At 38.1% G+C, this 16,459-nt stretch overlaps 1 protein-coding gene across 1 annotated transcript in view; it reads right to left on the reverse strand.

Annotated features, from left to right (window-relative positions):
• LOC107558308 (serine/threonine-protein kinase BRSK2-like) overlaps positions 1-16,459 on the reverse strand; it is a 239,582-nt gene that overhangs the window by 104,465 nt on the left and 118,658 nt on the right. The window contains exon 2 of the mRNA XM_016241958.1: positions 14,705-14,799. Coding sequence (XP_016097444.1) covers positions 14,705-14,799 — 95 coding nt within the window. The remainder of the gene's footprint in view (positions 1-14,704; positions 14,800-16,459) is intronic.

Here is a 16,459-nt window from a genome sequence, read left to right on the forward strand (position 1 = left end):
AGTTTTCGTCGACTAAAACTAGACTAAATGTCATCAGTTTTCGTCGACTAAAACTAGACTAAAATGCTCAGACTAAAGACTAAACTTGACTAGACTAAAAAGAGTATGAACGTGACTAAAACTAATAAAAACTAAAATGACAGTTTCACACAAAGACTAGACTAAAACTAAAATTAAAACAGGCCGCCAAAACAACACTACCTACTACACACTTGCATCTACAGTACATCGGCAGGATCCAGATTAATCCCAGCGGTGCTCATCTCCTTTACCGTGAATCCCAAGATCCTAACAAGGGAGCATCATCAATACCTCAGAAACAACGATTTATCTGAAAACACCATTCCTGGATCAGCTCGATGTAACTGCAGAAAAAGGAGAGATGTGATGACTATATCTCATTCATAGAGATATTTTGATCCTCTTTCCGCTACGACGAGCCCAGTCTTGCCCCTCCAAGGACACATGTCTTGCTTCCTTCAATCACGCTCAAAGCTGAAACGGCCTCTTTTGGAAAAAGTCCCTCTCCCAGTCACCGAGCTGACATGCAATGACAACTCCGTCATGCTGTCAATTTAAGCTCTGATGGCAGCTGAGTTATGACTGAACCGAGGCACTAGTCGGTGCTAAAGGATATATCCTTTTACGACCTTGTCCATAATGGAGTCTAATGGTTTATGATGTGTAGTGCTGGAGAGAAAGGTCATCTGAGGTTTCATTCCACGCGGTCCCCTTTCCTGTGAGTGCATGGAGAAGAATGGGAATGATTTATCATTCAGAGACTTTTTATCATGGTTAAACAGAGGCACCGCAGGTCAAATCCGGGGAATCCTCTACATGGGTGATGCTTAATGGGGTGGACCAGAACAGATTTTCTGCCCTTGGCTAAATTTGGCTTGAGGTCAGCACCATCATATTTGGATGATTTCAAACCCGATTGGGATAACTGTACTGAATATAAGGTGAAGAAATGGAAAGCTGGTGAATGATAGTAGGGGTCAAAAGACTTGAACAGACTCAGACAGGTAAATGCAGCATCTAATTTCAAATCAAATGACCTGTTATAGGAAAATAATTGCAATACTTCCGCCCTCTAGGTTTACAGGTTCTCTGCAAAATAAGGAACGAACAGCCATCCAAAAAAAGAGGAGAAAGCACTACTTGTGCAAATCCAAGAATAAATGGTCCTCTGAATGAAGTGGATGAAGTTCACATTCGTTTCTATAGATCTTAATATCCTCAGCTGGCCAGCAGGTCAATGACAAGGTTAAGCCTTCTAGAGACTGAACCGATCAATATAACTTGGCCAGGCCATTATAGTCAGACCTATGGCCAAGTGACAACTCATGGGTTATCTCTTTTTTAACAAAATTGAACTCCAATTGAAGAGTCTTCTATTATTTGTTGAAAAGCTTGAGGTAAAGAGTAAATTCAGTCTAGGTTTCAGTTCTTCTGGCAGTTCCAGAGCAAATGCTTGGTCAATAAAGCCTCAGTGATCTGTATTGGTGTTGCTACATGCTTCCTTCTGGCTCAACTTGACTGCCAATTGCTTTCCTGTCTGGAAAGAGCTTGGCACAAGTGCCTATTGACACATTTAAAAATGGAGGACAGCTTTGGCCACAAGCCCTTACGGAATATCAGGATTCCTGAAGCACGGTTCAACACTGGAACTTGAGCATGATTGAGCAATTAGGGCTTTCAATCTGCAGGGAGCAGTCACCACTCATTAGCTCTCACCAGTAGAATCCACATTTCACACCCACCACCAACCTGAGGGTGGTCAGTCAGAATGATGTTAAGCAAAACACTTCAAGATGCTTATTAGCACAACCTGCCAAACGCCAAGATGGTCCAGACGGACCATTTGCAATAAATGAGACCATGATAAAGATGGAATGGCATGAAATGTAACCCAGCGTGGACAGAGATAACCTTGGTTGTGGGTGGCAGGGTTTTAATTCTTTGTTCTTTTCTTCGGCCTTGCAGCAATATTACTATTATTTAGATGACTGGTACCTCAGCAAAACTGAAAAATCAACAAAAAAAGAATTCAAAGCAAGAGACATGTCAAATGGTTCACAATAATAACCCATTTCAATGGACTGTATATTTATCTTTAATAGCCTTGCTTTCATTAGTGTCAAATTAGCTAATGCATCTTCCATCACCTAAGCAAGAATAGATCTCATTATAAAGATTACTTGAAGAATTTTTCAAACCTTATCCTGTAAAGATCAAGGTGGAATCAAGGTTTGGTGAAATACACCTAAAGAAACATACCCTGTTCACGCTGACAGTGACTTGAAGCATCAAAGAGATGGAAAGTCATTCATTTTAAATGAGAGCTGGCAATTTCTAACGACATGAGCAGCAGTGACTATTGCCTAACCAATATAAGCATGTCCTGGTTTCTGACAAGGTTGAGAAAAGTATAACTTTATGCAAATGAGCAGCATCATGATGCAGCAACAACAAATAGAAGTGAAGACGTTACTGAGAGTGATAAAAATGTACTATATGAATTGTATTTGCCCACATATGCAGGGATATAGTAAAAGATGATATGTGGAAAGCCATGTCAGAGTAGTTGCAGGATGTACAGAGACCTGGCAACCTCTAGTGATCATCAGAGTGAAGTTTAAAAGATAAAAAATATTGATTATTCTGTAAAATTACTTAAACCTCCAGCTACATCATTCTAAGTAGTAAGTGTTTATCAAGTGTCGTGGACTTCGCAGTCTCCTGACATGAAAAAACACAGCGACCCAGGTTTCATTTTGAAAAAATTGGGTTGAGGCAACAGACAATTGCACAGGAAGACCAAAAAGAGATAGACAGAGAAAGTGAAAAGTTTATGGCAGTGCCGTTTTACTGTGTTGGAGTGACCATCTGCAAAGTAATCTAAACTTCGAAAATACCCACAGTAATTCAGCAATTTCAGTCGTTCAGAAACTGCATTGGTCTCTGACATTTCAAGCGGTGAAAAACCTTTTGGAACAAAAATCCATTCCCAATTTCGTGCAGCAAGAAGCGATCCATACTCGCTAGAATTCATGTCAAGGACAGAGGAAAATCTACAGAGAATGGGAACAAAATTAGAGTGGAATGTCAGATGACCTTCCATTGATTAGGTCACATCATGGACTTAAGAAAAAAATCTGTAATAGTATAATAATAATAATAATAATAATAATAATAATAATAATAAAAGTAAATGGTTTGCAGATGGACATGTGAACAACTCAACTTATACATTATTTAAAATAATAACTATTTATTTTATTATTGCATTTTAATACTGTATAATCAAGTAAAAAATATTGATATATTTTTTATGTAATCTTACAACTATCATGTATTCAAAGCTCAAAAGTTGCACAGAGAAGCGCATTTTTTGTTTTACATTTCATAAAAAGAAAAATAGCAGGAAGGTGGGGCTGGAGGTAGACAAGACGAACGTACAAATTAGATCCGTGAAGAAGTCGTGGAGCACTTGAGGGTACTTAAGGTCTTTATGAGGAGGAAACGCAGTGGGGAGGGAGGAAGGGAGGCTGGGAATCCTCAGCAGGGAGACACTTCTGTGGCTCTGGGAGAAATGAAGGGAGCATCTATTATCATTTGGTGGTGTGGAACGAAATGAAGGCGGAGGGGGGGAAAGCTTGCACTGTCATCCCAGTGTCAGGATAACCTGATTACAGCCAGCCGTGATTCATCTCTCGCTCCCACTCTTTCATCTGAGCTGTTTGGAAAACTTCTCCTTTTTTGCATTCCCTCCATCAAGCCGTAGCTTTCTACTTCTCAATTACTTACTTTTCCTACTCCATTTGATGCTTTTTGCTTTATCTTACTCTCCCAAAGAGTGTCACATGAGGAATAAATAGCTCAGACTCACATAATCGTGCACAATCAAGAGCTTAAAAATCTACAAACCCAAAAAATATACAGTACACACTTCGTGCATTTGCACATGCCTCAGGTCAAGTGTAGTGCTGGGCTGATTTTTTTTCGAACAATAATGCTTCAATACTTTATATCCATGTGTATTTTTACATTTATTTTAGAGCTGGGAAAAAGAATTGTATTCATTTCTGAAATTAATATGGACTGTTTAACGTGTTGAAAATAATTAACGCAATTAATATAACTTCCCTTTTTTTCCATTTCCTGAGGCTACACTACTGTTTTCTCCCCATTTCCTGTAATTATGATATTCACCATTATTATAAAACCCTTGTCTCGCCAATCTTTCCCACCCTCCAGGCCTAAATGATGGCTACAATTACCTTTTATCCACAAAAAATTTAATAAAATCTGATTTAAACATTTAAGAAATGTCTTAGTAATCTATTTAATAGAACTACCAATATAGTCTTGTTACACATAAGAAACTTGGTAAAATGATGCCATTAAATAAACATTATTTAAATATACTTTATTTGTGTTTGTTCTACAATAATCTGGGGATTCAATGTGTAGACATTTATGATTCTGAAGTTTATTTTTAGGTGCAATCAATTGTGATTAATCACAGAAAACCGTTCTAACATTTTTTTTAATGGATTCACAACCTTAATTAATTGATATGCCTTAATTTGTGCTTCATTTATTTATGTACATTCTGCTTTTTTGAAGTGCAATATTGTACAATAGTAAAGCGACAAGATTTGGACAAAATACAATTGCAATTCCAAATTTGCAATATCCTTCAGTTGTGAATTGTGACATATACGTCACAATTTGGTCTCAACACATTTGTCAAGAAATGTGCCAGTTTACTGTTTATTCATGTAAATCTTCAGGATAAACAGTAAACTAATAAAAGCATGCATAGAATAACATGCATCTATGTTTATTATTCTATGAAAGTCACAATATGTCTTCAAAATTGTGTAGTCCAATTTACTCTTTCTAGATTCTTCTACTCTTTCTAGAAGAAATCCAGTATTCATTGTCTGTGCTTCCACATCAGTGGCAAACAGAGTCACAGTTAAAACTGTTTGACCTGTATGTTGCATTCCAGTGTCTGACTTTCACACAACACTGGACCACGGGTACCAATGTAGCTTGACACTTGGATGTAGTTCAGTGCACTGGGGAACATTGACACGAATCATGTGAAACAGCCATAATTCCCTACATTGGCTCTTGGCTTAATTTCTTCTTTTTTGGCAATGTAGGTTGATGCAGGGCTCTCTCTCTCCATCTATCAGTAGGATTGCAGGAGTTATGGGGTACAAGGTCATGTTTTACCCACCCCCACCCCTCACCCTGCTCCTGCCTCAATTATTTGCTTCAGGGGTCAATTACTCCAGCCTCGACAGACCTCTCCATCCCATTTCCCTGTTTCTCTCTCTCTTTTGCTCTTTCTCCGTCTTGCAGTTCTCTTCACATCTACCGCTCCCAACTGATTTTCTATTTTGGTGCAAGCATTCCTGTTTCAAAATCAACCCAACTGTGTTCTTCTCCACATTCGAAGCATTAAGATAATCTCTGAATACCTGAATTTCCTACATAAACTAACTAGAGTTTATACCAGGGGTAGGCAACCCTGTTCCTGGACGGCTACTATCCAGCAGAGTTTAGCTCCAACCCTAATCAAATACACCCAAAACCACCAGCCAACCACAGTGTTCAGGATCACTTTAAATGGGTACTGTAGGTGTTTTTGGAGCAGTGTTGAAACTAAAGTCTGCAGGAAGGTAGTCTCGTGTAGCCAGACCTTCCGACTGACAGCAGAAGGTCTGGACTCCATTGCAGCTTTCATTGGCAATGACCACCCAACAGGCCATCTGACATGTAAAGCAACCAATCACAGTTAGTTTTGTTCAGCATCATGTTTAGGGGTGTGGAAATGTAAAACCAATGTCCCTACCATAACAGACGAATAAATCATTCATTCAAGAATGTTGTGCAAGTTTACTGCAACTATGCTGCAGAGTGACTATACCGTGAATTTCTCATACTTTTTTTTTTTTAAATCCAATCCTGATAAGCGATCATTGGGCGCATTACCCTTTAAATTGCGCAAATTGAAATTGTGAATTGAAAATATGCTTAATGGAAACGCGTCAATTTCGCAAAAATGCCCAGATACCTTAAAGTTTTTACTCTCGCATGAGGCGGTTTTTCAGGCAATTCAAAAAAGGAATATTTAGCAAAACTGCATTTTCAGGTCACCTGGTGTACTTAAAAGTCACATGATCATTAATGTACTGTACTTTAACCTCCAAGAAACCTCTCATACGTGGCCGTTCTCAAGTATAAGGGGCTTTCCTCGCCATTAATGCTTGGATAACCCCTTATTTACACTGCACACGTCTGCAGCGCTTTACGGCTCCGACACAGTCACCGGAGCTGATCGTATCCACTTTAGTCAACATCTACTTTGATTAAAAATAATAGCTAGTACAGTGGCTGCGATATACTGTACGTAAACCTACCAAAATCCGTCGCCATGTCTTATGTCCATGGGTGTGACATCTGAGACTAGCAGAGAGGTTGCTACCCCTGGTTTACGCCAATGATTCCCAACTGGTTTTGCTTCAGGGCCCAGCAAAACCACTACAAATCCAAAAATTTCAACAAATTTTTCCAAAAGTAAGGCTCCATCCTGCTATGTTGGCGTAGGGCAGGGGTGCCCAGTCCTGTTCCTGGAGATCTATCTACCTGCAGAGTTCAGTTCAGTTCAACCCTGCTCCAACACCTGACTGCAATTCTCCAGTGCTCCTGAAAATCTTAAGTAGCTGGTTCATTTGTGTTTGATCAGGGTTGGAGCTCCAGAAACAGGACTGGGCACCCTTGTCATAGCCAGTGGTTCCCAACCACGTTCCTGCACATTTTCAATGTCTTCTTTGTCTGACACACCCATTTGACGTCTTGGAGTCTCTTCCAATGAGCTGATGACCTGAATCAGGTGTGTTTGATTAAGGAGACATGCAAAATGGTGCAAAATGTTGGAGGGGCTCCATGAACATGGTTTCCCAACCAGTGATGCAGACAATGGGAATATCGACAGGTCCACTTGTGCTTTTGGGAATCCAGTCCGTGGCATTCCATCATCTGAAACGATTTAATGTATTCCTATCCGTCAGATGCTCCATCAAAGGTTTCTCAACTATATAAGTGGTGTAACCTCTCAGCCTAAAGTGACACACACGAAAACAGAAGTCTTCCAATATTTCATTGAGGGCATCTTGGCCAGAACAATGAAATAAACCAACAGCCTTTGCAAGAAGCCGCCTGAATTGGTACCTCTGTTCTGAGATCAGAGTGGATATTGAGCGCTAGTCACTGGACGCTTCAAATCAATACCAACTGAAACCGAGGGGAGACGGTGCAGATTGTGAGATGACTTATGCCTCGCAAAGGGCGTCTAATACCCCGTTCAGAGCATGATAGGCTCTACTAGGGCAGATGAAAAAAGGCAATGCTGGAATCTATAGCTATTTGATTCACGAGTGCACAGCACAGAGCTGCAAACCCAACGAGAAAAACTGTCTCAGCTTTTTTCTGCGGGGATAATTCATTTCGGAACAGAGTGTATGACTGCTCGAGGAGCGAATCAAGTATTCAACATGCCACATCAGTAGCTGAGAGGTCTACAGTTCTACATCATAATGGAGTTCAGTGGGCTGAAAGTTCTGTGTTGCAAACCGCATGAGAAGAGCTGCATCCCATTTTTTATTCAATCACTTGAATTATAACAGGTGTCGACAAAGGTGCATTCGCACTGACAGCAATTAAATTGCTTGGAACTCTCTGTTCTGTTTGTTGCAATATACTATAGTGTAGCTACTCCTACTTCAAGCAGCTGAATCGGGGGATGAATCACATGAGCTACACCAAGGGTTTTTGAGGCCAAGGACCCCAAAATATGATGATTGCCTCATGAGGGACTCTCATTAAACCCATTTATACAGCATGAGTGGTTCTGGAAACGTTCACATTAATGCATTCAACATGGCATAAGAGCCAGTGTTACAGAAAATCAAACTGCAATCGTACTTTGACTCATGCATTATCTTACACTATATATATATATATAGTGTGTGAGAAATGCACTTATATATAAGTGCATTCCTCCTTCCACTCCTCTTGATCTCCTTATCTGTATCCATCTATTCCCTGTTTCCCTCTCTCCCTCTATCGTTCTGTTAGCTGCGTCTCTGTTGTGTCAGTAGAGGAGAGCGAGAGAGCGAGTTACCATGGATAATGAGCTTTAATCAGGCCCAGAGCTCACAGGAAGCACAATCATCACAACGCTGATGTTCAGTCTAGCTACTTGCTGTGCTGCCTGCTTCCCCAACACACACACATACAGAGGATAAGTTCACAATGCAGTATTACCTGCAATTTTTGAAAGCGCTAGTGTATTTAGTATAGTATATTTAAATAAACCAGTGCAGAAAGTATGTAGTATACAGTGTATACTGTGCGATATGCAGTACACTAGCATTCGATAAAAAAAAAAAAACAGCTCTACCTCAAACTCCCAGATCAAATACATTGCAGTGTGTGTGTTTATAGTTGTTTGTTTGTGTTTCTTATCCCTCTAAACCCCGATACGCTAATGCTAATCTATTTACTTGGCCGACTTTGAAACTTGCCTGAAATCTAGATTAAACCCCTAGTTTTTAGAGACACACTGAACCACTGACATGAAGAAAAGCATATGTATATTTATATATGTGCACTCACACACACATACGCACACACTGGAACTTATCTGCTTTCTGCAGACTATGGTGTGTGTATGCATAGCTATGAGTCAATGTAACTCTATAATCTGGGGAGTTACAAATGTTAAATATTCCCTTAGGCCTCGACAAGGCGCCACATCCCACTCGCATTCACACACGTACACAATACACTCATGTTCAATCTCAGAGACCATCAGTTACACACTCGCTGTCAAACACAAGCTCTGTTCCAAAGCCACATGAGCCGCATTGCTATAAAGTGTTTACATAGTCAGCTACCTTCCAAGGTACAATAAAATATAGAATCGAGTGATAAGAAACGCTCGATGTTGGCAGTAACTCCACACCCCACACAAAATAGCACTCCTCACTTGAAGCACATGAGCAAGGCAACTCACAATTGATCTTGGGTATTTTTATTATTATTATTATTAATTAATTAATTAATCAATTTATTTATTCATTTATTTATTAATTATAAATTAATAAATTTGAGAAGCTGCCTCAAAATCAGTCTGTCACAATTCAGACAAACTTAAAAACACAAAATGTCAGTGTATCCTTTCATCATGGTCACTAAATAAATAAACAAACAAAAGGAGAGTTCACCCAAAAAATATGCAGCAAAAATTTTAATGATTTTTTTTTTTACATTCATGTTGTTCCAAAACTGTGTGATTTTTTCAGCCATTAATTACATAAGGAGAAGTTTAGCAGAATGTCCAAGTTGCTCTTTTCCATACAATGAAAGTGGGTAGGGACTGAGGAAAAAAAATATAATAATAAAATAAAATAAAATAAAAAAATAATTTGTGATGAAAAGCTTGAAACTTAAACAACAATTAACAATGTTGTTGTCTTGGCAACTAACTGAAATAAATGTAAGTTGAAGTACTAAAATAACTAAAACTGAAATAATAATAATAATAATAATAATAATAATAATAATAATAATAATAATGGCAAAAGCTAACAAAATTACTAAAACAAACAAACATGTAAATGAAAACTGAAAATATAAACAAACTCTAATTCAAAATATGAATAAATACTCTAATGGTATATAAATATTAAAGTACTAAAATAACCAAAACCGAAAAAAAATAAATAAAGAATTAAATAAAAATAATAATAAAAATGACAAAAGCTAAGAAAATTACTAAAACGTATTTATTCATTTAAAATTTACAAATTAAAATGAAAACTGAACATATCAAAATCTAGTTCAAAAAATGTATAAATACTACTACTACTATTTATAAATACTACAAATATACTACGACGGTATATAAATGTTATGAAAATAACACAAAGGATGTAAAAACACAAAAGGTATCATAACATTGGTCTATATTACATTTTTCTTGTCTTCTTAAGCTACATGATAGCTTTGCGTGATAAACCACAATTAAGTTATTCCAGTCAAGTGAGTTTAAAAAAACTTTAGAGCGAGTAAATGAATACAGAATTTCATGTTTGGATGAAATGTTTCTTTAAACCCAAACTGAAATCCTTATCTAACTCTCATAGCTTCCATAACATCAGCTTTTTTGATCTAATCCTCTTTCTTATAATCCTTCAACACAGCTGCTGTGAATTTGGCCATGTGTGCTTGTGTGGACTTCATGCGGTTCTGTCCTCTATATAAAATCAGAGGTGAGGACACTCCAGAGAATGACTGTGAGAATCTCATTCCCAGCGGTACACGGCGTCTGGACGGAGGTGCCGGGACAGAAACAGAGAATGCAACATTTGCATTTAAAAAGGTGACATTTGCGATGCTGGTCTGGAGGCGCAGGCATGAGAGGAGAGACAGGTGCTGGGATAGCCCATATCTCGGTGACAGGAGGATGACAATGAGAATGTCAAAGCCAAGAGTTAGACAGCACACCAAATCACACACAAACACACAAGCTCAGAAACGAAGGCCGCTGTCCAAAATAACCCTGACAATCCACCCCCTCATCTCTCAAACCCATGTGGAGATAAATTGGTGGCTGTTCGAATCGACTTTTACCTCATACTAGAGTAATTACGGGAAAACAACGACTGGAAATTGTGATATCTGTTGTAGTCGACTTCAAGTTGCATGCATTATTTATGTGAAAAGTGGAATAAATTATAATGTAAACACAGACTGCTTAGACCTGAGGAACATATGATTAGTGCATTGAATTGTCTTCATTGTTTGTGCAGGCGGGTCGTTTGGAGTTCATGTGGCGGTGAAGGTGCTGGGGCTTGTTCGCTCTGTGGTTCTGATTGGCTGCGCTTGAACAGTGAACTACTAGATGCAGAGTGGAAAATGTGAGTTAAAGAATTTCAATGTTTTCTGAACAAGGTAAAATGGTAATGTCAATGATTTTTGGCCATGTACTATGGGGTAATACGTTTCTTTAAACATGTGCATTACCTGCCAAAAACAAATATTTTGAAATATTATTGCAATTTCAAATAACTGCTTTCTATTTGAATATATGTTCAAATGTAATTTATTTCTGTGATCAAAGCTGCATTTTCAGCATCATTACTCCAGTCTTCAGTGTCACAAGATCCTTCAGAAATCATTCTGATATGCTGATTTGCTGCTCAATAAATATTTCTGATTATTATCAGTGTTGAAAACAGTTGTGCTGCTTCATAGTTTTGCAGAAAACATGATACGTTTTTTTTCTTCAGGATTCTTTAATGGACAGAATGTTCATAAGAACAGCTTTTATTTTAAAAGGAAATCTTTTATACATTATAAATGTCTTTGCTGTCATTTTTTCCCCAATCAAATGCATCTTTGCTGAATAAAAGTTTTTTTTATACACACACACACAACGAATCAGGGTTATTAGAATTAACTAAAACTAAAACTATTTTAAAAGGTTAGTTGAACTTGATGTACTAAAATAACTAAAACTGAAATAAAATTCACAAAAACTACATAGACATATATATATATATATATATATATATATATATATATATACACATAAGCGTCCGCATGTGTGACCAAAATGCGCTGTGTAAATTAGTTCAGAGCATGCGTTTGCGTACCGACATGGTTGACAGCTGTTAATGCACAATAACCATTTTAGATCGACAAACTGTACTGTATACGATTTCTATTCAAACTGAAAGCATAAATCATTTTTTAATGATTAAAAAAAGCATAAGCATAATAATTATGCACACCTGAATATAAGACATTTTTCACTTACAGCCTTCATGAATAATTATATATCAATTATAAATGATTAAATACAAGATCAATAGTAGTTATTAAGATTGATGTTGATTGGAATTGGTAAAATGTGCTTGGAAAAAAATATGATCAGAATATCAACTTGCATAATAATTATGCATGCACTGTATTTTTCCTCTTCCGCTGTCATCAGCAATGCAAGGAATGTTGTGACTGGTTGTCAAGGCAGCCAATCAGAATTTAGCAGCCTTGTCTCTGATTGGCTGGAATTACGGCATATTGTAACGCTGGGTTGTGTTGAGCAAGCGAGCCGTTGGCATTTAGAGAGCACTGAGGGCGGGCATCAGGTGAGCAAGCTAGTGAAATGTTGCACGCGCAAAAGAGAAGATCTGCACAAATTCAAAAACTTTTTCAAACAAAAATTTTCGTGCGCTCTAAATACTTTCTTCTTTGCAAGACAAACATTTTCTCCACAAAACTCAGATGGCACGCGTGGAAAACGCACTTTTGCGCACTGAAAATATGATCTTTCGTGCGCAGAATTGTGGCAGAGTTGTAATCCCATAGGAATATAGCCGTTTCCCTGGTAAGCGCAGTAAACAAAGCAGCGCAGCACCTGATTTTGCAACTTGCAGCGCTCATATTTAATCAGTTAAACATAGCCTTTTGAAGTGTAAGCTATATCTCAATTTGCATGAGTATTTGTTTTTTTCACCGGAGCACCACCTGAGTCTTCTCCTCCCGTCCCATTTCTACCAGTGATCCTTTCCTTCCCGCGGTACTCATCACTGTTGTAGGTTGCCAAGTTGTGGGGACACATGGGTTGAAATTTGTATGTGTCGATTGTGTGAGAAGGATGCGTTTCACACAAGATCTGGCAGCTGGGCAACCTTGGAATTTGTTGACGTGATTATTCATATAATGATATTTGGGCCATACAAATTACGGGAGTTTTACCGGAGGCGAATGTAGCAAACATATAAAATACGCCTAGTCGGATTTTTTTATAGAAAGATTAGAAATACGGGAGAAATACGGGAAAATATTTAAACGGGATTATAGCGGGATAGAATGGTAAAATACGGGAGAATCCCGGGAAAAACAATATATATAAATACTGTATATATATCAAATTGAGTGATATTTGGTAAATGATTATGTATAACTCTGAATATATATTCTACAAATGATATGTATCTTAATTTGATTAAAAACATAACTGGTGTGTATTGTGCTGGCAGTCCTACAAAAACCATGAGTCTCTGAGTCTCAGGTGCTGCTTGTTTCCAGCAAGATCTTAATTTGGGCCTCTGCCTCCTGGCGAAACCTCAAATGTGCAAATATCTGAAAGAATCGCAGTGTTTAAGGTCTCTAATCTTGCTGAGTTTATTTATTGCTGCTCGTCGCAGCCAAATCCCTTCCTCATTAATATCCATTACAGAAAAAGGAAAACAGTTACTCTAGGTTTGCATCCAAATGTACACATTTTAAGCATATGTATTTGGGGATATTCTAATATTAAGGCATTCCACAAGCTTGCCCCCATTTCCAAATACTAACAAGCATCTCATATTTTAATACTCCTCCCTTGAAAGACAATTCTACTTAATCAGGATCTTTCATCTCCAGTTTCAGTCTCTGTGTTCCCATGACTGCTTTTATCAGAGGAGAAAATTATGGGCCAACTATTACCCAGAGTATAGTTTTACAGGCAATAAATAGCATTATGCGGTTGTAGGCGCAGTTTTATTCATTAATTCATTTGTTTTATCTTTATTTTGGAACGACTTTGGGATAAAGAAGAGGCGGAAATGAGAGCATTAAACACCCAAAATTAAAAATTCTGTCATTATTCACTGTTGTCTACTTTTGTGATGCTTTTTGCCATTTTCAAAGCTTGAGAGAACTTGGTCACCATTCACTTTCATTGCATGGAAAGGGCCAGCATTAGCGTTCTGCTATATTTCTCCATTTGTGTTTCACATAAGAAAGTAAATTATAAATGTTCAGGTTAAAAATTATAAATATTCATAGAAAGAAAAAAAAACTTTTCTTTTAGAAAACAAGATTTATTTATTTTTATTATTATTGTTTTAATATATATGAAATATTTTGCAAGCTGCAGCAGAGGGGATTTTCACTGAATAACAACATTTGTTTGTTTTTTTACACAAAATTATCAACTTCAGAAGACTTGAAATATATAGCGTTTGATTTACACTGATTGTTTTCATGGTGCTTTTTGTCATTTTTTGGGCTTGAGAGAAATTGGTCACCACTGACTTATATTGAATGGAAAAGGGCAGTGTTTACATTTTCCTAAATTTCTCCTTTTGTGTTTCACAGAAGAAAGTAAGTAATAAAGACTTCGGTAAGAGTCAATATTCAGAATTTCATTTTGGACGTAAAATATTAAATAAATATTTTTCAATATATGCAAAACAAATGTTGAGAGCTGTGGCTGATAGGAAGACTTTCAGTGAATAACAACATAAATTGAATCTTTTCACACAAATCTTTTTTACATCATATAACTTCAGAATATTTCAAATATGTAGTGCATGAGTTACAAGGACCTTTTTGTCATTTTTTGTCAGATTGAGAGCCTTTGGTCGCCATTCACTTTCACTGTATGGAAAAGGGCAGCGTTAACATTCTGCTAAATTTCTCCTTTTGCGTTTCACAGAAGAAAGCTAGTTTTTCATAAAAGTAAATATCCAGTATATTCCTTTTTGGACTGAATAATTTCTTTAAGAAAAACAGGAGACTTCTTGTGTGTAAAGCTGACATTTCCAAGGAAAGAATGAAATCTTACCTTCATTAACACGGATTCGCTGAGCTTTTCTCGGTTTACGATTTTTATGGCGACTTTCTGACATGTGACACAGTGGACCCCGAGCTTTACGAGACCTGGAGGGAAAAAGATAGAAAAAAGAAAAGGTGAAAAGAAAAATATTGGTCTAATCACTGGTCTGCAACATGGCTGAGCAATTGATTCGCTCACAATTTAATCACAAGTGCACAAAACCCCTCTCACAGGCCATTTCTTGTTACACACCAAAACGCAAGCATGTTTCCCTCGGCATCTGTGAGATGCTTCATTCATATCTCAAGACAAACAGCGTCAGGTGCAGCAGATAAGCAAAACTGTGAGAGGAATTGATGGCGAACAGCTACCTAAAGGCCTTTCTGCTTTATCACTTGTGACGTGGAGTTTCATGGTGCGCGAGCAGCTCAAGGAAATCATTTCTCCGAAACACTTTTATTAGTCAAAGAGCTAAATGTTTACAGGCTTTACGCTTCATGCTTCCCCTTCACTTCTCAATACTACAACACATTCAAGGACTTTCTAAAGAAAAATCTTTAGCATAAACACCTCGGGTCCTTCCGTGATTGTTGAGTAAGTGTTCTCAAATGAGACGAAAGCCACTAAAGACGATTCAGCAAAGTTTTTTGCTGCTCTACACCTAATTCAATTTGAATTGAGAAGATAGGGAGGGTTGGACGTCTGCGCGAGACAAGATAATGAATTTTTCATATCCTAAGGTGCAAGTGTATCGGAAAACTGACAGGAGCATAAATGGAAAATGCTGTGATTTGCAAAGATGCAATGAATGTTTTTGGTTTGTAATAAAGTGTAAGAACCCCCACCTCATCCCAACCAAACCCTCATCCCTGATGACACTCAACAGACACTCCTGAAGAACCTCTGCTCTCATGGGACTCAATGGCTCTTTATGAGCTGTGGAAAAATGTCTGGTTTTGAAGAGTCTTAAGATGGAGAGAAAAACTGTCCTCTGCTGAAGAGAGGATGGAATGATGATTACTAATTTTATGCCTTTAAAGGTACTGGACTGTTCAGTATATATTATATTTATATTACATTATATTATATTATAAACACTATAAAGATGTATTTGTATAGCACAACAAAAATCATAATTCGGCTCAAGTTTTTCTGTTTGCTATGCGTGTGAAGCAATAAGTGGCAGATGAACGTCTCGGTTACGTATGTAACCCTCGTTCCCTGAAGGAGGGAATGGAGACGTCACTTCGGAGGACCGACAAAATTGGGATCTCGCTTAGAGGGACCAATCGACGTTCCCTTTCAGTCGGTCACTCTCGACGTCAAGTCGGAGGACCAACGAAATTGGGATCCTACCAAAGGGCCACAGCACACTGCCCCTTCCAGTGTCCTGTGGAAGCCACCTGCGCCCCTATTTTTTGGCGTAGGCCAGGGCTTCTTCACAAGAGGACCAGCTACTGCTGCAATGGCACTACCCAATGAGTAAGACTGGATAACACTGGGAAAACGTACCCGTTCTACTTGGAACAGGGGCGTTACGGAAGCTCGAACCTTCCCGAAGGAGGTTTCGGAAGCAATACACATATGGACATCCCTTAGGTGCATATGGAAGAATGGAGGTGATTGAACCCTCTTGGAATGGCAGAAGTCTGCCGGGGAAACACGGGCTCAAGGCTATACCGTGGACTTTACACATATGAGATCCATTTAGGTCTTACATATGGAACCCAGCCTCCTACCGGTTCTCGAGGATTCAGCGAGGGA

Source organism: Sinocyclocheilus grahami, unplaced genomic scaffold (genome assembly GCF_001515645.1).
Source record: "Sinocyclocheilus grahami isolate Dianchi unplaced genomic scaffold, SAMN03320097.WGS_v1.1 scaffold640.1, whole genome shotgun sequence".
NCBI classification, from domain to species: domain Eukaryota; kingdom Metazoa; phylum Chordata; class Actinopteri; order Cypriniformes; family Cyprinidae; genus Sinocyclocheilus; species Sinocyclocheilus grahami.